This window comes from Urocitellus parryii, chromosome 9 (assembly GCF_045843805.1).
Source record: "Urocitellus parryii isolate mUroPar1 chromosome 9, mUroPar1.hap1, whole genome shotgun sequence".
Classification (NCBI taxonomy): domain Eukaryota; kingdom Metazoa; phylum Chordata; class Mammalia; order Rodentia; family Sciuridae; genus Urocitellus; species Urocitellus parryii.
In genome coordinates this window covers 37,192,307-37,212,541 of record NC_135539.1, presented here as the reverse complement: position 1 = coordinate 37,212,541, position 20,235 = coordinate 37,192,307, and the positions used below count along the sequence as shown (strand labels likewise).

Below are 20,235 nucleotides of genomic sequence, written 5' to 3'. Positions count from 1 at the left end.
GGGATCCTAGGCCACTTCCGGGCCCCTATCCCCTCACTGTCGCTTCAGGCGCGCATTCCTGCCGCCCCCGCTCGTGCAGGGGGCGGACCCAGACCCGTGGGAAGGGCCGGGGGTGGAGGCCGTGAAGGGGGGCGGGAAGGGCGCACAGCTGGGTCACATCTGGCGTGAGCACGGAGCGACCAAATGGGACAGACGGCGGCCTTTCATCGTGAGGGAAAGGGCGGCTTTAGTTCTGTTCGCCACGGGGCGCCTGAGAATTTCGGGGACCAACCCACCCCATGTAGGTCTCGGACTCCAGGAGATCACCGGGCTGGGGGCGGATTTGGTACGGGTGCTTTCTCGATGGAACCTCGCATTCTCACCTGTTGGCACAGGTGGCTAGGCTCCCGCTTGGTGTCAGTAACGGCTGCCCGGAGCCGAGCACTCTCGACGACCTCGGTTAGCTCGGCCTGCACTGTCCCAAGGGGAGGAAGCCCGGCTCCGAAAGGGGAAGTGCACCGCGAGGAAGTAAAAAGTCCCCTGCGGGGTGTCTGAGCCGGGACCCGTGTCCCAGCACCGTGGCCACCACCAAGAGCGCGCACTTCCGTGCGGCAGGCGCGGGCCAGGCCGCGTGCCCCTTCCGGGCATCCGGCCCGGGTCGGCCCCTAGCCCCACACCTCGGGCAGTCTGTGGGGGCAACCCTGAGGGGTGTGCTTGCACGTGCGCAAGGGGGCGGGGCCGCGGCGCCCGCCGAGCAGTTCCCAGCCCCCTGCCGCGGGCCCACGTGGGCGCTCCCTGGAGGGGGGGTAGTGCCGCGAGGCCCCGCCCCCAAGGCTCGAGCCACTGAGCGATCGGGGGCGGGGCCGGGCGGGGAGGTTAAGAGCCCTGGGCGCGGGTGGCTTGTAGCTGGACGGCGCCGCCGGATCGGGACATCGGCGGGAGCACGGGAGGGCGCACGGCGCAGCCCCTACCATGCTCAAGCGCTGTGGCCGGCGCCTGCTGCTGGCGCTGGCGGGTGCGCTGCTTGCCTGCCTCCTGGTGCTCACCGCCGACCCGCCGCCTTCCCCGGTGCCTGCCGAGCGCGGTCGGCGCGCGCTGCGCAGCTTGGCGGGACCGGCGGGGGCCGCCCCGGCGCCCGGGCTGGGGGCGGCAGCGGCTCCTGGAGCGCTAGCCCGCGAGGTGCACAGCCTGTCCGAGTACTTCAACCTGCTGACCCGCGCGCGCAGAGACGCTGGCCCGTCGTCCGGGAGCGTACCCCGCCCCGCCGACGGCCACGCGCGGCCCCCGGCCGAGCAGCTGGCGCCCCGTGATGTCTTCATCGCAGTGAAGACCACTAGGAAGTTTCACCGCGCGCGCCTGGACCTGCTCCTGGAGACGTGGATCTCTCGCCACAAGGAGATGGTGAGCCCCGGTGGCTTAGTGGGGCAGGGTCGTCGTCCCTCCAGCCGGTGACGGTATCCGATTGGGGTTAGGCTGCATCCCTGCCCAGCCATGGAACTATCTGGGGCCCGGTGATACAGATTCATCCCCTTCGACCCAATTTGTCAGCTGGAGACCACTCTTCCATACAGCCCTGGAAATGTCCGAGCCCACTCCAGCCTAGCTCCAGAGCCCTGGATGGCTGCATCACCCGACAGCAGTCTCCAGTGCTTGGGGTCGGTTTCCTGTGATGCTTGTCCCACAAACGCCAAATTAATTTGGTTGATTGCCCCCAAACGTCCCAAAGCAGATTCTGCTCAGGCCTTAGAGTGTCATCCACCCTAGACGGGGACCAATCCCCAGGAGTAAGGCTCTAACCTTGGCGGTGAAGAGAAAGCATAGGATCCCTGGGCACAGGGCCAGACCACTTCTCATCCCAGTTTGCTACATGTAGGGTCCAATCACTGCTGGCTGGGGGATTTGGGAGTGCATCTTAGAAAAAGGAGAGTCCTGGGTTTGGGAGTCTTGTGTGGAGACCCCTCCCCATAGTGCAGGAGACCCTGAAGCCCAGAATCTTGGGCTTGGTTCCTCCAATTGGGAATGGACTCCTGCACATCAAAAAGACACACCCCATTTTGAAAATGTCCCCAGAGGCTACTGCAGGACGGTTGGGTTGGGCAGGGAAGGGGCAGAGTGTGGGCCCTGAAGGGGGGCAGCAGGGGAACATGCCCGATTGGGGAGGCTCTGGGATGTGTAATGTGAAGGTGGGTACTCAGAGAAGACCCCATGACCCTTTCCTCCCTGTTCAAGTCTAGAGACCAGGGCTTTCTGGCTTGGCTGAGTCCTCTTTGGGGGTAGAGTGGGGTTGGGGGGAGGGCCGTGGTAAGCTTATGGAACTAGGGGGCAGGGTACTGTCTGGTCTTGGCTGGGGAGAGGCCCTGGGAACCCCATGGCAGCCTCCTGGGAATCAGGCGTCCCTTTCCCAGGGGCTCAGCAGGCTGGCGGGAGGGGGTAGTGGGGGCCATGGGTTTTGTTTAGCGGCTGGGCCGTTAGGATTCCCAGCGCCGGGCAGCTCTCGGGCCGGCCCCATGGGCAAGGTAACAAAGCCCCTTTCTCCAGCCGAGAAAGGCGTCGGGCCTCTTGTGTGCAGCTATGCGCTCCATGGGAACCGCCGCTAGCACGCTGGCCACTCAGGTTGCCTGGCGATGAGGGGGCCTGTGCCCCACCCATCTCTGACTGACAGCCCTCTTGGGGCACCATCCCTGAGCCAGGCGCATCCCCTCCAGCACTTGGGCTTCCTACTGTGTGACCTTGGGCATCATTGACCCGCTCTGGGCTGCCACCAGGTTTGAGCACCTCTCACGCTGGAATTTGGGGGTTTCTCCAGCAGAGAATATATAGTCTCTGGTGTGGGTCTTAGGTGTGGGTCTCAGCTGGGCTAGGTACTTTTGGGCCAGATCTTGGTCTTTTCATCTCTGAACTGTAGGAAACGTTGCCTTTCCATAGGCAGTATTGTCAAGGAGAACTGGCCCAAACTGAAGGCATGGGTGCGCCTCCTAGGCACTCAGAGTTGGAGCCCATCTCTCCACTGGTCTCTGAAGTCCTTTTTGAAGGATCCCTTCACCCAGGAGAGGCTGGGTCTGCGCAGAGTCAGCTCGTATGCGCATGGCAAGCAGAGCCCCTCTTGTGGTACCTTGTGGTCAGGGGTCTATGGAACGTGCTGCAAAGAGCCCGCTTCCCCAGCCTGTGCAGGATGACTCAGACCCTTCTGACAGAGGGACACAGAGAGGCTGTGTGAGCTGAGTGGCATCTGCCCACACTGGGGGGGAGGCTTCCTGGAGGAGGTGCCATTTGAACTAGAGTGAGTCACAATTGCCCAGGAAGAGAAGTTCGGGCATTGCTATCTCAGGCACAGACTGTGCAAGAAACCTCAGCTGCCAGTGGGGTGGGGTGGGGTGAAGAGAAGTTCGGGCATTGCTATCTCAGGCACAGACTGTGCAAGAAACCTCAGCTGCCAGTGGGGTGGGGTGGGGTGGGGGTGCTGGCCGATGGGGGCCATGCTCTGATGGGTCCTGAAGTTGGGGTGAGGAGCCTGGCCTCTGGCCCGTCCACTCCTCCCCCACCCTTCCAGGAGCGCCAGGCTGCAGCGGCTGCCACCACCTGGCCACAATGGTTGGGGGAGAACTTGGCATCCTGTGTTTCTTTGAATGGCGGCTCCAGGCTCCAGGAACAATGCCGCTTCCTGTGGGTGTCCTCCCGCCCCCCCCACCGCCCCCTGCCTGCCCTGGTCCAGCCCTGCTGCCCTTGCTGCCCCATCTTCCTCCTTCGGGGAATTTGTGGGGCTGCTGGAGAGTGCAGGTCCCTGGAAGCCAGGGGCTGGACTGGTCTGGCACCACCTCTGCGCTGGGTATGAACACAGGCTGGTGCCTGCATCTCTCTGGCCTCGGTCTCCCCGATTGTACACACGATGGTGCCTATGTCCACCTCCCAGGGCCTTTAGAGAGAGGAAAAGACAGGTGGTCCCCAACACTTTGCTCCTCACAGGTGAGCTCTTGTGCCCCTTTTAAGAGAAGGAAACCAAGCCTGAGCAGGGGGTGAGGCCTGCAGCTGCACCTCCTGCCCCCTCCTCTCCTGTTGCTCTGTTGGGGAGACACCCCCACACCTTGCAGCCCTGCCCCTTGAGGGCAGTTCTTCTGGAGGCTGCCTTGCTCCTGAGCTGAACAAAGGTGACTTTAATCTCCGTAGCCTTGGGCTGGGTTTTTAGAACACCACCAAAGCGCGGGAGAACAGGCCTCGCTTGATCTCATTAAGAAAGCATTTTGCTTTTAATCCAGCGGCACAGCGGAGCGTCTGCGCAGGCCGGCCCTATCCACCTCCCACGGCATTCCTGGACTGAGATGCTGGGGCATGGGTGGGGGGCTGGGTGCGAGTCTGTGCGTGCGGGCTGCCCGGGGTGTCTGGCAGGCTCCAGAAGGAGGGGTGCATGCAAGCAGAAGGTGTAGACTGCACCTGCACTGCCCATAGCTCTGGGCCCATGATCTGCAGCTTGGGGCCTCACCCCAAGTGAGTTGGGCGCAGGAGCCCCTCCACACCCTTGCCCTGGCAGTGCCCACCCTGGTGTGCCCCTGATGGCCCTGCCTTGCCCCCAGGTGGTTCTGCTTGTGTCTGGGCCTGGGGTCAGCTCTGGCCAGAAGCTGGGGCTGCCCAGGTGAGCTGTGTCAACCTCCTGGCTTGGGGGTGAGTCCCCGTGCTCCAGGCCTGTACACACTGGACCTGTTTGTACACGACAGGAAACAGATCCAGTGGGTCTGGGGGGGTCCCTGATTTCTGCTCTGGGCATCCCCCACCCGCTCCAGGCTTGCACTCACCCATGCCAGGGCGCGGCGGGCGGCACGCGCTGGGCGGGCCGGCAGAGGAAGGAACATTCCTCCCCGTGTGCCGACCAGCCCAGGCGGGCGCTGGCAGCTCCTGGCCCCGCCTAGCAGCCCGTCCCCCTCCTCTTCCGCAAAGCTATCCTGACAGGGGGTGGCCCTGTGCCGGCGCAGGTGGAGTCTTGCTAAGGCCCTGGGCAAGGTCCTCTGAGCGGGCTTCCTTGCCTGAGCAGCAGGAGGGGTGCCAAGTGCCAGGCTGTATGGGCACTGGGGGTATGAGCCGTTTCCTGCCGGCACCCCACTCACTGTTGGCGATTTTAGAACCTTGATGGCTGCTTTGGCTCCGAGGGTAACCTGCTAAGCTGGTCACACCGCAGGGGGCTGGCTTCAAGGCCCAGTCCCTAGGGTTGCCTTACTGGTGGCCACACCCCTGCCTGGGGACCTCTTGCCCAGCCCGGCCCAGTTAACCAGGCCAGCTGTATGGTAATGACAGCACGGCCACTCCTGCTTAACTCGGCCGAGTTAAGGCCAGCCCTGCGCCCCACTCTGCTCAGCCCAGGACAAAGCTGGCCGACGATGTCTGGTGATTCATCCTCCCTCTGGGCCCTTTGTCTGCCAGGGCTTGGCAGCCGCCCAGCAGAGGCCTTTGTCCCCAACCCAAGTGACTGCGACTTGGCTTCCCAAAGCCGACCTCCTCTGCCTGTCCCTCCCACCCCCCTCCCACCCCTCCAAGTCAGCAGGCCGGGCCCTGTGTCAATAAGGGTGTGTGCCTGGGCCAGGTGCACTGAGCCGAGTGCACTGGGAGCGGAGCTGGAGCGGGTTACCTGGTGGTGGGTGGGGCGCCCACCTGGCTCGTGCCTCACAGCTGCCTAGGTGACCTTGGGCCCAGCTGCGGAGGTTGGGCGGGAGGCCCCAGCCTAACTCCGCTGAAAGAGTGGGGAATGGTGACCTGATCTGCAGCCGCAGAACCCCAGGGTGCCCAGCCCGGGCTCTGTGGCCCAGTAGGGATACAGAGCTGGGGGCTCACGGTTGTGTCTTTACTTCCAGACGTTCATCTTCACCGACGGGGAAGACGAAGCCCTGGCCAAGCACACGGGTGAGCCCTGGGCTGGGGAGGGAGGAGCCAGCCTCCATCCTCGCAAGCCTTTCCCCTGCCGGCTTCCTCCCCCTCCCAGGGCAGAAAGGTCGCAGCCTTCTGGGCTGGGAGGGCAGTTTACTCAACAGGCTTGCTCAAAGCCCCGCCCCACTACTCCAGGGCCCCCTAATTCTCATGCAAATGAGGCCCTTTCAGCCCCCAGGGTCCCTTTGAGCCAAGCAAGCAGCAGCAGGTGGCGGGTACTGGGAAAAACCTGGCTGAAAGGGCAGGGGCGGTGCACTGGGGTGGGGGCTGGGCTGAGGGAGGGGCCACAGCCCCTGCCCCCAGGGGGGAACCCCAGGCCCACTCACCGCCCTCCCCGCCCACAGGCAACGTGGTCAACACTAACTGCTCGGCAGCCCACAGCCGCCAGGCCCTGTCCTGCAAGATGGCCGTGGAGTATGACCGCTTCATCGAGTCGGGGAGGAAGTGAGTTGGGCGCAGGAGCCCCTCCACACCCTTGCCCTGGCAGTGCCCACCCTGGTGTGCCCCTGATGGCCCTGCCTTGCCCCCAGGTGGTTCTGCCATGTGGATGATGATAACTACGTCAACCTGCGGGCCCTGCTGAGGCTGCTGGCCAGCTACCTGCACACCCAGGATGTCTACATCGGCAAGCCTAGCCTGGACCGACCTATCCAGGCCACGGAGCGGGTCAGCGAGAACAAGGTGGTGAGTGTCCCCCTCTCCGTTGTCCCATGTCATACACATTGCACACAGTGTGGGGGGGAGGCTGAAGATGGCTCTGCAGCCTGGGGGACCCCACCCCAATCTCATAACACCACCCCCCACCCCCCCACCCCCCCCCCCAGCGTCCTGTGCACTTCTGGTTTGCCACCGGCGGAGCTGGATTCTGCATTAGCCGTGGGCTGGCCCTGAAGATGAGCCCGTGGGCCAGGTAAGCACCCTGCACAGGTGACTCCACCAGGTTGTTCTGTCCTCAGGTTCCCTGCTGTGGGGCCTGACTGGTTTCACATTCCCAGCAGTGGGGGGGGGTTCCCAGCCTCTGCGTGGCACCACCTACCTCCTGCCTCCCGTCCCTCTCTTCTCCCTGGGTAACATGGCAGGTGCACTTATGTCTTTCCCATGTCTGTCCATCCTGCTCAGAGCAGGCCCATTGGGCAGCAAGCACCCTTCTGGTGCAAGAACCCCCAAATCAGAACCAAGGAGCAGCAGCGCAGGTGTGGGGGGCAGGCAGGAGCTCTCTGGACAGAGCATGTGCAGCGTGTCCACCTCCTTCCTGAGCGTAGCCCCCTCTCCCTCAGCGGTGGCCACTTCATGAGCACGGCCGAGCGGATCCGGCTGCCGGACGACTGCACCATTGGCTACATCGTGGAGGCCCTGTTGGGCGTGCCCCTCATCCGCAGTGGACTCTTCCACTCTCACCTGGAGAACCTCCAGCAGGTGCCTGCCTCTGAGCTCCATGAGCAGGTATCCCGTCCCCTGGGGCCTGGCCAGGCCTGGCTGAGCACAGGGAGGGATGAGCAGACAGGGGGAAGGGACCCACGGGAGAGGGGGAAGAATGGGTGGAGTCATTGACTTAAATCAGATGCCATGGGGTACCGAGATGCCCCGCAAGCACGGACACCTCGCTGTTTATATGAGGGAACACACCTCTGTGCCCTCTGGGTCTTTTTCAGATCAACAGACGTTTTCTTATTATGGCCGTCAGCCCTCTTGGACTTCATTGCTGGGGTGGGCAGAGCAGGCTTCCTCAGCCCGGGGGAGGCAGTACGAAGGGCAGGCAGGGCTGTCTCTTCCTCCAGAGCCCAGGGACACCAGGGCCCCTCCAGCATGACTCTGCCTGTCCCCCCACAGGTGACTCTGAGCTATGGCATGTTTGAAAACAAGCGGAATGCTGTCCACGTGAAGGGACCCTTCTCGGTGGAGGCTGACCCGTCCAGGTGGGCTTGCAGAGGGTGCCTGGGGCTGGGAGTCTCTAATTAGAGGTGCCCCTGGAGGCCCGCCTTCTCGGTGAATAAGCCCCCGCTGCTGGGTCTGCAAGGCACCCCCACCCCGCACAGACCAGCCCTCTACTCTGTCCCCACAGGTTCCGCTCCATCCACTGCCACCTGTACCCGGACACACCCTGGTGTCCCCACACTGCCATCTTCTAGAAACCATGGCTGAGACCTCGTCCCTGGGTGCCCCTGGTATCCAAAGGGCCCAGGGACCTCTGTTGTGTTGTCCTGTCTGTAGCATTTGATCGTTGTGTGTGTGAGTGTGTCTCTGTGTGTTTGTGTGTGTGTCTGTGTGCGTGTGCCCACCTGCACAGTGGACTGCTGGGCAGTCTTGCTCTGCAGGGAGCTGGCAGAGTGCCTCTTGTCTGCCTTTCCATAGGGGGAAAGGGTCCGTGGGGGGGTGGGGGCAGTCCTATTCATGTTCCTGGGTCTCCGTAGCACTGGGCTCCCAGCTCCTCTGCAAGGTGATGTGGGTGCCTCTTCTGCTGAGCACACACCTTGTGCTGGGGAGTGCCAGCACCCTGGAATTCTGGCCCCTTCCTGGAGTCCCCCAGGACAACTGAGCCATGCTCAGTGCAGGAGAAGCTGGTTTTGGGGAGAGGCCCAAGCCCCCTCCTCTGATCTCTGACCTGGGCACAGTGGCTCAGAGGAACAGCAACTGCTGTCCGGGGACTCCTGGGGCTGTTCAGCTGATCCTAGGTTGGGGTCCTCCTGGCCCCCTTGAGGTCCTGCCTTTGTCTCCCCATGATTGGGGGGTCAGAGCATTTTATTTCCTCTCCAAAGTAGAGAGAATGTCGCCCACAGTGGGCGTGTCTGTAAATATTGTGACAGTATTTTTTTACTGTGCTCTTTTTCAAAAAGGGGTGGGTGAAAGGGGGTCTGATTTTTGTTTTGCTTTGAGGAGTGGGTGGGGAAGGGCCTTATTTTATCTTTTCTGTGGATCAGAAAAAGCAGAAGCCAAACTTGGGGAACGCCTTCATTTGTAAACCTGACCTGGGAATGTCTATGTTTTATGCCTTCCAGTATCTGGAATCCCCCCTCGTCCCTGCCCACTAGGCCCAGGGGCTCACCTGGTCCTGGGTGTGTTTTTAATTCTCTTTGCAAAGACATAGCTAGGAAATCGGATGATAAGGGAAGAGCTCTCAGGGAACTGAAGTGTTGTTGCTATGGTGACGTCTTTTTGCTGTCAATAAAGGTGCTTTTTGCAGCAGCCCGGCATCCTTCTCCTGCCTGGGAGTTAGGCCTGAGCCCTGGGCTCATGGAGAGGCTCCCAGAAGCCTCTGGGGGCATCAGGTCAGGGGAAGTTAGGCAGGTGAGGCGGTAGGCCTGGCTTGCTCCACAGTGGGAGGGTAGGTGGAAGACCCTACACACTTTGGAAGGAAACTTGGAATCGAAAAAGTGACTCGCTGGGACCGGAGAAGTGTGGCCAGCCTGAGGTAGGGTGGTTGGGGGGGGTGGGCACTGTGCTTCCTGGAGGGACTTGTCGGGACTGCTGGGGGCCAGCCAGGGGAGCAGCTCTGAGGCTGCTGGCCTGAACTGGGAGGAGCCCCGTCATCTCTGCAGGAAGGATGACTGTTGTGGCCGGGCTTTGGACCTCCATCTTCATCCTCATCCCAAGCCCAGTCCCGTTCTTTAGATGAGGAAACCGAGCAAGTGGTGTCCAAGGCCAGTCAGGTGCTGGGGTTGGGGTGGGTCCAGCCCACTGCTAACACCGCCCCTGACCAGCTGCCTCTTGGCTCCCCTGCCCAGGGGTTGGAGGAGTCTCTGGAGCAGTGCCTCCCGGGGCTGCTTCCCAGGCTGGGCCTGTGACAATGCTCCCCCACCCCCAGGTCCCAGGAGCTGGGAAGGATTCAGACCCTTTTTGCTTGTGAAGAAGGCCACTCTGCAGTGGCCTTTGTTCCTCAAATCCAGTCTTTGAGGGCTGAGCAGGCCGCCAGCTGGGGGAACCCTCCACCCCTTGCAGTGCCTGGGGGCTGCCCCGCTTCCTCTTCAGACTGCCCCACGCCTCCCTGGCTGGCTGGGCCTGGCTGCTGTCCCCTGCAGATGCCCGGGCTGGCCTCCCCTGTGGCTCCAGGTCCACCCTTCCTGCTGCTTCTGTGCCATACTCTGAAAGGTGTCCCCACTGCTAACCCACTAGAGACCCATGTCAGCCCTCCCGAGGCTCAGCACCCCATGTGGGCTGGGCCTCTCCTCAGCCCTCGCTGGTGGCTGCCACTGCTGCTGACCTGGGACTACTGGCCAGACCCGACCCTGCCTTGGCCTCGCGCCGCTGAATCAGCAGTGTGGTTTCCAGAGGCCTGGCAGCTGCCTGAGTGAGCGGCGACTGGGAGGGGGATAGGAGGGCCCCTTGCCACCTCATGGTCTGACCCCCTGAGGGCACCCCCTGACTCAGCTGCTGTTGTCCCTCAGTACCAGTCATGTTTTCTTGGAATGCAAGAAAGCTGACACTTGGGGGTGGGGGTGGGGTGTTACAGAGCAGGCTGTGGGCACTGGCTGGCCCCTTCCTTCCTGGGTGAGTCAGGCTTGGTGCTCTCTGCCCTGGCCCCCACACCACCTCCTGCAGCCTGTGTGAGCCCTTCCGTGGAGCTGGCAGACAGCAGAGCTGGCAGAGGTGTGGCCCTGCTGGGCCAGGTGGAGTCCACTTCAGCGTTGAAGTCATAAGTCATCACCACAGCTGGTGCAGATGTCCCTGGAGCAGCCAGGAGCAGTGTGGAGAGGATGCCCTGCTCCTCCACAGGCCCAGCTTCTCCATCTGAAAAAGTGGGGTGAAGGTAGTGCAGAGAGAGGGAGGGGTCCCGGGAAGCACAGCCCAGCAGCCTCGGGCCTTGCTCCCAGGGAGAAGCTGGGGAGGGAAGCGGCTCCCCCTCAGAAGGGGGAGCAGGTCCGGGAGCAGCAGGGGGACCCCACCTACAGGTGGTGAGCCAGCCAGACAGGAGAGGGAACCCTCCTTTCCCCCAGGTTCCTTCTGGGGACAGCTAAGCCCCACCTACAGGCGGATCATCAGTGCCTCAGTACACCTGCGCTCAGGGCTGGTGGGAGAGGGTCCTGGCTGGCCCAGCCTGCACCCCCTTCCAAGCTGTCAATCATTTGTGGGACTTTCAAAAGTAAAACTGCAACCTTCAGTGGGGGTGTGGGTGCGGGGTGCTCTGCAAGGATGGCAGGACTCGGCCCCCACCCCCAGCTTCCGCTTTTTCAGTCGAGTGCCGTGGAGCCAGGTCCGGGGAGGGCTGCTGGGATGGGGCCCCTCCCAGCTCAGTTTGAATGACTCTCCTCCCCCTCGGCTTATCAGGCTGACTTCCTGGAAGAAGCACCCCAGCTAGAGAAAACCTTTGCAAAGATATGATAGCGATGGGGAGGGGGTGGGCAGAGGGAGGTTACTGCTCAGCACTGTCACAGCAGAGGCGCCGAGGGAGCCCTGGGAGGCCCTGAGGGCAGGGAGAGGAGATGAGCAGTGGAAGGGTGACTCTGAGACCTTGCAGCCAAACATGGCTTTCCCTGAGCTCCCAGGTGGCAGAGCTAGGCCCTGCTGGTGGCCTCAGCAAACTGGGTGAGACAAGGACCAGGGCCAGACCTGGCTTTGTCTGTCAGACTGATTGGTCCTGCTGGTCTGGGGGCTCAGAGTAGTGGGTGCTCCTCCCTGTGTCCCTATCCCCAAGAAACTACAAGTGGACCTCCCGTCTCCCATCACAGTGCTTGGGTGCCATCTGGTGGCAACAGCTGGTGGTTTCTATCCCACCTTTCCTGGGACATGCGCCTGGATCTAGGGGTGAAGCCCAAGGGGAAGGAAGGGTTCCCACTGAAGCTTCGGCTCACTTCTTCACCAGCATCTGATTCGGGCGAGGCAGGTAGCGTCCAGTGGCAGGCTGGACCCAGCAGATGGAGCAAGCCCCAGGCCCCACTCCTGCCACTTTGGCGACTGGTCTCTGGGGTGGGGTTTTGCAAGTGTGAAGTGCAGTGGCCAACTCTGTGACAACTGAGTCACACCAGCACCCTTGAGTACTGCGGAGGTGGCGATTCTCCGCCGCTCGCCAGGAACTCGCGGAGATCCGCCTGTCTCTCCTCCTCCAAGGACCAGCGCCCCCTGCTGGACACTTGCATCCATGCATCTCTCCCTGGAGCTGCTCTCACTGTGAGGCCCAGACCCTCCCATCCTTTCCCTTAGGGCAGCCCCACAGTGCAACCCCTGCAAAACCCCATCTGGGGGCTTCTCACCTGATGCCCCCAGGGGTACTCACAGGCTCACTTGCTCTTGGGAGATCCTGGCTCCTGTCCCTGACTACTGTTTTCTGCACTGATCCCATGTCCATTTTTTGGAGGGGCGTAGAGGTTGGTACTGGGGGTTGAACCCAGAGGTTCTCTGCCACTGAGCTCCATCCTCAGCCCTTTTTATTTTGAGACAGAGTCTTGCTAAGTTGCTAAGGTTGGCCTCGAACTTAGGATCCTCCTGCCTCAGCCTCCCAAGTCACTGGAATTACAGGCTTGGACCACTGCCCACAGTCTATGTGCATTCACAAGTCCTCGGTATTCACTGTCCTTCCCACAACACCATGCCCTCCCCCTCCTTGAAGGATGGCTACTCTTCATGCTTTACATGCTCCATAGCCATGATCTTCAGCCTCCAGCTCTGCCTCCACCTCCAGTTGTGCCCAGGGCCCAAATGGCACATATCACCACCTCCCTAAACCCAGTTCTCCCTTTGATACCCTGACTCCAGGGATTCCTCTACCTCCTCTAACCCTGTTGAGGGCTCATCCTCAACCAGCTGAAATTTCTCAGTCAAGCATGGCAGGCTCCATCTTCAACTCCTGTCAGACTGATTGGCTGGTCCTGCTGCCACCCAAGGCCCATCTGCCCGCTCCAGCCTCAGCCTTTTTCAGTGTCTTTGGAGGGTGGAGCCCTGCTGACCCCAGTTCTGAGCCCAGGGCCAGCATAAGGACACACATGGTAGTCTTCAGGAGGAGCCCAGACAAAACGAGAGCCCTGTCCCTTAGCCCCAGATAATCCATGAGGTCAGCTTCATGTGCTCTGGGCCAGCCCTGCACCTGGGCCCTGTTTACACCTGGCCTGTCATCTTCTCCAGGCAGCTGTGTCCTGGCCTGGTCTCACTTTCAGTTCCAGATTTTGAACCTCAGGGGGACCTCAAGGCCACCCCCACGTGTCCCTCTCCCCAACCTGGCTCTCTGACAATCTTGCTTCCTCTTTCGTGCCCCGCCGCCATGTGCCTGCATCACGCTGACTGGCAGGCCCTGGACCCGCCCTGAATCCCAACCCCCTGCCTCTCAAGAACCTCCTCCACCAAGTCCCTCTGCCTTCACCTTCCTCTCTCTGCTGCTGTCTCCATCTTGAAACACTCTCACGTACGCACACACGACACTTTCCTGGACCACCTGCCTCCTGCTCTCGGGCTGTTTGGCTGCTTTGCAGCTGAACTCCTGTGAGTCCTGGCCGCTTCCAGTTCCTCCTTCCCTGAGCCAACCCTGGGCTTCACCAGCCCTGTCTTGTCCAGGCCATATGTGGCATCCAGGTCACTGAATCTGCTGATCAGGTTCCAGTCCTGGTCAACATTGACCATCAGAAGTATTTGATGGGGTTCTTCCTCCCCGCTCAACATGCTGTCTGCGGGTGGCTGGGATTCTTTCCGCTGTTATGTTACCCCTAAGCCCCTTTGGCTGGTGGCCCCCTCTTCTTGCAGACCTGACCCAGCGCCCCCTGCTGGACACTTGCCCAGTCCTTGGTCCTTCTGTCCCCTCTCCCCACTCCCTCAGGGATCTCGCCCAGGTTGATTGGCTTCAAATAGTACCTGTGCCAGAGACTCCAATCGGCCACCTTCAGCCCAGTGCTTTGCCCAGGGCCCTACTGGCACATGTCACCACCTCCCTAAACCCTTGGTGTCAGGAGGACACCCCAGGGTCAACATGTTCAGACTGGACCTCTGACCACCCTCCTACCCAAACCTGTGCCCTTCCCAATTGTCCCACCTCAATTTATGACCATGCTCAACCCAAACCCCACACAGACCCATCAGGAAGTGCTGTGGGTGGCACCTTCTGGAACCTACACCATGGGGCCCCAGCTCCCATTCACTTGTGCCTGCATCGTGGCAGCAGCCTCCTAATTGGTGTCTGGTTTCTGTTCTTGTCCCCTTCCCAACTCAGCAGCTAGAGTTAGAATGAATGTTAAAATGAACAGTTAATACTCCAGTTAAGATGAATGTTAGATCAACTCACTCTGCTTAGACCCTCCATGGCTCCCACCTCACTCAGGAAAAATGTCCCAGGCCTTATGCAGCCCACAAGACCTTTCGAGATCCCCCCACTCTGACCACACTCTCCTTGCTCCCTCTACTCCAGCCACTTTACCATCTAGCTTGAACCACCAGGAAGGTGTCTGTCTGCCTCAGGGCCTTTGCTCTGACTGCTGTCTGCCTGGAACCCTCTTTCCTCACGTTGCCTCAAAGTTAGATTCCATGGTGAAAGATGTCCACATCCTAAACCCAGAATCTGAGAATATGATCTTGGCGGGGTTACCCAGGATTGAACTCAGGGGCACTCAATCATTGAGCCACACCCCCAGCCCTATTTTGTATTTTATTTAGAGACAAGGTCTCACTGAATTGCTTAGGGCCTCACTGTTGCTGAGGCTGGCTTTGAACTTGTGATCCTCCTTTCTTAGCCTCCTTAGCTGCTGGGATCATAGGCATACATCACTGCGCCCAGCTGTGAATCTATTTTACATGGCAAAAGGGAACCAGATGAGATGACTCTGTGTTATTTAGGTAGGCTGGGTGTCATCACAAGGGTCCTCAGGAGGAGGCAGGAGGCCAGTATTGGAGCGAGATCTGCAGGTGCTGCTGACCTTGTGGATGGAGGGAAGGGAGCGACCCTGTATGTGGTGTACTTTATGATCTGGAAAAGGCAGGAGAGGTGCTCTCCTAGAGCCCCAGCAAGAATACAGGGCTGTGGACACTTGGCTTAAAAGCCCAGGGAAGGCCAGGTGCAGTGGTACATGCCTGTAATCCCAGCAGTTTGGGAGGCCAGGGCGGATGATTGCAGGTTCAAAGCCAGCCTCAAGAATCTCAGTGAAGCCCTGAGCAACTTAGCAGGACCCTGTCTGTAAATAAGAAAAAAAAAAGGGGGGGGGGAGCTGGGGATGTGGCTTAGTGATTAAGTATCCCTGGGTTCAATCCCTGGTATAGAAAAGTAAATTTTAAAAAACTGAAGTAGCCCAGGTAGGCTCTGACCTTCAGAACTGGCATGTTTGAAGTCAAGTGAGTTTGCAATAAATTTGTTACACCAGCAGCGAGAACCACATACATTCTGATCTATAGTCTCTTCTCCATGGTGGCTCCTTCAGGAAGGTCCTTCCTGAGTTTTGAAAATCATACCTGTATACCCACCTTCCACCCCTTCACCCAGGCCGTCTCACATGTTTGGCATCTTCTATGTATCAGCTGTCCAGGACCGAGCTCCTTGACCTTCTGTTCCTTGGCTGCACCGTGCCTAGTCAGCGCAGTGCCGTGGCCTAACATGGCTGGGGCTGCTGCCCTGGGATGTGCCTTTCCCGGTTAGGAAACCTGATGCTGATTTTTACCTTCCCTGATACAGGGGCTGAGGGCCCAGGGTACAAGACGTGCCTGGGGTCTGTCCTCATCCCTGGCTCTCACTCCAAGCCTGGGGCAGTCATGTCTTTGGGGCCTCCAAACCTGAATGTCTCCAGGTCACTCTCCTTGTCACGTGACACCAGAGTCATGAATGCCTCCACCCTGGTGGCTCAGCATTTCTCCCCAGAGCACCCCTGTCCGTTCCCTGGAGCAGAGTGCTGGGCAGGACTCCTGGTGTTTGCGGGGATGGAGGAGCAGCTCTCCGCTGGGCAGCCTCCCTCAGGTGCCAAGAGCTGGGAGCCAAGGACGCCTTCCACTGGCCCCTGCCACCTGTGTTTCCTGAAGCCTCCCTGCGGGGTGGGGGGTGTTGCTCACAGGGCTACTCGACAGGTGGCCCCAGGCAACCACTTTGCCACCCCAAGCCTGCTCCTTGAGGAAACCAGGAAAGCTCATTCCCACCCACAGTCGGTGAGGGATCCACGGAGAGATGGTGCAGACCCCCAGACACGCCAGGACCTGCCAGCAGGAAGTCCCAGCAGGAGGAGGAACGAGTGCCGTGGGGAGCCACCTGGATCCAGCCTGTTCCCTAGGGGCCCTCCACCCTGTCTGTGCTGGCCCAGGCACGGTCACTTTTGCTGGGGGCCTCATAACACTCCCCAATCCCATGACCTGCAGAGCCAGGTTTTCAGCCACATCCTCTGTCCCCTGCCGTGACACTGCCCCTGCACATCTGCTCTGCAGGCCAGACACTTCCAGGCAGCTTGGCCCCAACAGCCACCAGCCAGGACCTGCCCGAATGCAGGGTGGAGCTAACCCTGTCCCCTCCCCACACCCTCTGGCCTGGACTACTGCTGTTGAGTCCTCATCCAGCCCCAGAGGCCCCCACACCTCCCACCCCAGCGCAGCACAGTGGGCACCTGGACTCCCCCAGCAGAGCCTAGAGCTGGGACCCTCCAGAGCAGCTCAGGAAAAGAGGCCCGTCTTTTAAAATTTGTTTATTTTAAAACATGAAACCCAAGCTGAATAGAAACCACAGAAATTACATCGACGAGATTTTTAGTATTTGCCAGAAAAATAAAGTCCCCAAAGAAATAAAAATCAAACCCCAAACCCAGTTTTAAAAAACGAAAACACAGCGACAATACACACAGCCATGGCCCTACAGAGGCTGGGGGAGCGCAGGGCTGGTCAGCGCGCACGTTAGTTCACATGGGCGGGGGCGGGGGAGATGCAGGTGGGCAGGAGGGAGAAATCAAGAGGTAAAACAAAATCATATATATATTTATAGTATAACAAATATAAAGGGATATGGTACACAACCATTATGGTTAAACATAAAAAAGATCCCACACTAAAGGCCCTGGTCACCTGGGGCCCAGAGGCTACCAACTGACCACCCCCTTGGGCTGGGCGGAGCTGGGACCGGCGGGGAGGGCGATGGTGCTTGGAACTGGAATTGCATAGTGCGATGGGGGCGGTGGGCGCCAGGGGAGAGGGGCAGGGCCTGCTCCTAACCAGGAGTCCACTACCCAGACCCTGCCTGGCCATGGGGAGGGCAGAGAGGCCTGCGAGGGGTCCCATGGGCATGTCTCTTGTCCCAGCTAGACCCCTCCTGCTCCTCTGGCCAGGGACCTGGGGCCTGGCTGGTGGCCTCGCTGCCTCCACAGGGTGCAGGACCCTGGGGCAGGGTGGGTATAGCAGCCAACCAGGCAGCAGGTCCTGGCCTGGTGCCCCGGGTGGAGTGGAGGTCGCTGGGATGGGGGTTGTCAGGAACGCGGCACCAAAAACTCAGAACAAAATAAAACCGAGAGAGGAGCCCGGCCTCCCTCAGCTGAGGCCGGGCGGGAGCCCCTGTTGACTTCCCCTTCCCTTCTTCAGCCTCGGTGAGTGAGTCACGGACGGCACACGCACACAACGGTCAGGACTCCCAAGACAGCACAGGTTCACAGCCACGTCCGGGCAGCGCCCACCGCTCATGCTACGCATTCACCTTGGGGCAGCACGCGGCTGGGCCGCGGGCAGCATTTGTGCTTCCGAGTGGCCCCAGAACACACAGTGGCACCCAGGCAAGGGGTGCAGCACCTCCCTGTGGACCTGTGGCCAGGACACAACCCGGCAGGTCAGGCCCAGAGGAAAGACTGGGCAAGTTGGCTGTGGCCACAACTTGATGGCCCCACCGAATCCCAGTGAGGCCAACTGGGGCCAGAGACAGAGTCCCCTCGGTTGAGGTTTGGTCATGCCTGGGGGGCTCAGATGCCCAGGCTTGGGGCCATAGGCCCACTGACTCCCCTGCCCCACTCCACTTTTGGTCCCAGACACCAGCACAAAAATGGATCAGGAAGGAAGGGCAGGGTGGGGGGGCCTCGCCCAGAGAGGGGTGAGGACATTCTGGAGCCAGAAGCTGCCCTGAGCTCCACTCAGACCATAGGTCTGTAAACCGCCTCCACTGCAGGGCCTCCAACCTCAGCCCCTGCACACACTGTCCGGCAGCCCCCTGGCTGCCCTTGGCCTTGGCACACAGGTCAGAGCCTGCACTGGACCATGCCATCTGGGGTGGGCTGGGCCGGGCAGGGCAGAGCCTCCTCGTCCTGATCTGGGGAGGCTCCACCCCCCACGCAGGAAGCACAGCAAACATCATACACTAAAAGCCAAAAGCACCTCAGGGAAGCCTTGTTCCCACTTCACAGGTAGGGAGACTGAGGCCACTGGGACCTCAGCCCGAAGTCCATGGGGTATTTGATCCCGAGAGCCATCCTCCTGCCCAGGGAGGGGTCTCCAGGCCCTTGGGGCTGCTGTCATTCTGCGGCCCATCCCCAGCAGCACCCAGGGGAGAAAACAGCTCCTCCAGCCCTGGCTCCCAGCCAGCTGTCCTGGCCCTTGGCCCCAGGCTCGACTTGGGTCACGCACACTGGCTCTGGGCAGCCAGGGCATCCAAGAGGCTGGGAGTGAGGTTAGTGGTTAGTCCCAGGAGGGGCAGCAGGGACTGTGGGCATGTTCACAGCCAGCTAAGGTCCAGCCCCCGAGGCTGGGCCCCGGGGACACTGTGCTGTCCTGGATGGAAGTGGAACCAGGAGAGGGAACGGGGCAGCGCCCACTCAGCCTGCCCTGGAGATGATAAACGTGGTTAGTGCAAAACCCAAACCGGATGGAGCTGCCAAGTCTTTGGGATGGGGGAGGGGGTTTGGCACCAAGAGGGTGGCCAGCACTGGAGGCCAGTGACCCAGGCTCTGCATGGCACCTGCTGTCCGTGGAGAGCTGGGTGGGTGCTGGGGGAGAAAGCAATGCTGGGCGGGAGGCAGAGGAAGGGCCTCCCTGGAGGCTCTGGCCACCAGCAGAGGGGAGGATATGATCAGGTGAGCTGTGTGGATGAGAGAAGGCAGGTGCCACAGACGTGGTGGAAGGCCATGGGAGGGCCCACCTGCGAAGGTCACCTGTCCCTCAGTGGCAGAGATGCCAGGCACAGAGGGCTCCTGTTGTGCCTGTGAACTAAGAATTGATCCACAGAAGCGAGGGCAGAAGCAAGGGAGGCCCCACGACAAGCTCAGAGCTGCGGAGGGAGGAGGGGCTGGGGAGGCCAGCGCTTGAGGGACAGTTGCAGCAGACAGTCTGGAGGGCCACCTGCAGATGGAGCACATTGGGACAGAAGCACCTGGGCTCAGTGAATCCAAGAAGGCAGAAGGATAGGGGAGTGGGTGGCCAGGCAGGGCCAGGTGTTGGTGGCGGCATCTGTCCAGATACATGTCCCAAGTCGGGGGCATCGGCCCATAGCCCTGTGTCTCAACCTGCCCCGAGCTCATGCCGGGCACCTCTGTGCCCCCTGTGGGGAAGGGAGAGGAGGGGTGAGGGGCCTACAGATGTGCCCAGGCTGGCCTGGAGTGGCATGCGGAGGGTCCGGCGGGCGGCCACAGGTGGAAGTAGCAGTGCTGGCACAGGAGGGGTGGGGCGATTGGCACGTGGGGCAGGTGGCTGACCGGTGCGCAGTCTAGTGCCCGCTGCCGCTGGAGTCAGGGCGAGGCTGGCTCGTGGCGAGGTATTTGGCTCTCATGCTGGAGGTGTACTGGAGGAGAGAGGGAGGGGGAGGGGGGTCAGCAGGGTCCCAGGCGGGCCAGGGCAGCCAGAGGCCTCCTCGGCGTGGTCCTCAGCAGGATGAGCCAGAGCCGGCCCTTGGGAGGCAGGTGGGAGCACAATGCACAGCTGGCAGAGCCTAAGGAAGGGGCCGGGGGCCTGGACCCAGGACTGGATACGGCTGAGGGAGCTGGTGGCCCCCAAGGGCAGTCCCCTCCCTTGACCGGATGATCACGTTCAGCTCATCACTGCCCACGCTGCTGGCATTTGGGCATCTGGTCAGGCAGAACTCGACCACCCCTAGGAGCCAGAGCACTCGGCAACCCAGAACCTGGAGGCCACACACACGCAGGCCGAGGTCTGCACAGGTGGGTCCTCCTGAGCCAGCTCACAGCTGGCAAGGCCCAGCCTCCAACCCATGGCTGCTCTGCCCCGTCACCCAGGGAAGGAGGGACTCCCAGGCTGGAGCGCTGCTGCTGCCAACTCAGGAAGGAGACCAACTGTGGGCTCCTCTGGTCTTAGAGTCAGGGACAGGGACAACTGGCTCTGCACATGGCCTACAGAACTTGGCCACCCTCATCCAACCAGAGCATGGCGGCCTCAAATAGCACGTGTGTGCGTGTGGCACATGTGCTCAGGAGGAACAGGTGTTGAGGCAGGGCTTGGTGCCCACGGCAGGGGCAAAGATCACCAGTGCTAAGGAGGCCT

At 61.0% G+C, this 20,235-nt stretch overlaps 2 protein-coding genes across 2 annotated transcripts in view; one reads left to right on the top strand and one right to left on the bottom strand.

Moving 5' to 3' along the window:
• Positions 1-911: 911 nt before the first annotated feature.
• Positions 912-9,052, top strand: Lfng (LFNG O-fucosylpeptide 3-beta-N-acetylglucosaminyltransferase). The gene is made up of 8 exons (XM_026405706.1): positions 912-1,380; positions 5,817-5,865; positions 6,234-6,333; positions 6,420-6,573; positions 6,714-6,799; positions 7,167-7,332; positions 7,720-7,805; positions 7,952-9,052. The coding sequence occupies exons 1-8, from the start codon at positions 952-954 to the stop codon at positions 8,016-8,018; spliced, it is 1,137 nt and encodes a 378-aa protein (XP_026261491.1). The 5' UTR covers positions 912-951; the 3' UTR covers positions 8,019-9,052.
• Positions 9,053-16,454: 7,402 nt separating this feature from the next.
• The window catches only part of Ttyh3 (tweety family member 3), a 28,462-nt gene continuing 24,681 nt past the window's right edge, over positions 16,455-20,235 (bottom strand). Inside the window, exon 14 of the mRNA XM_026405714.2 lies at positions 16,455-19,519. Within this exon, the coding sequence (XP_026261499.1) occupies positions 19,445-19,519 (75 nt within the window). The 3' untranslated portion in view covers positions 16,455-19,444. The remainder of the gene's footprint in view (positions 19,520-20,235) is intronic.

Coding starts and splice junctions, on each gene's coding strand:
- Lfng (XM_026405706.1), top strand. CDS start 952: ATGCTCAAGCGCTGTGGCCGGCGCCTGCTGCTGGCGCTGGCGGGTGCG. Junction 5,866..6,233: donor AGCCCTGGCCAAGCACACGG/GTGAGCCCTGGG, acceptor CCCCGCCCACAG/GCAACGTGGTCAACACTAAC. Junction 7,806..7,951: donor GTGGAGGCTGACCCGTCCAG/GTGGGCTTGCAG, acceptor CTGTCCCCACAG/GTTCCGCTCCATCCACTGCC.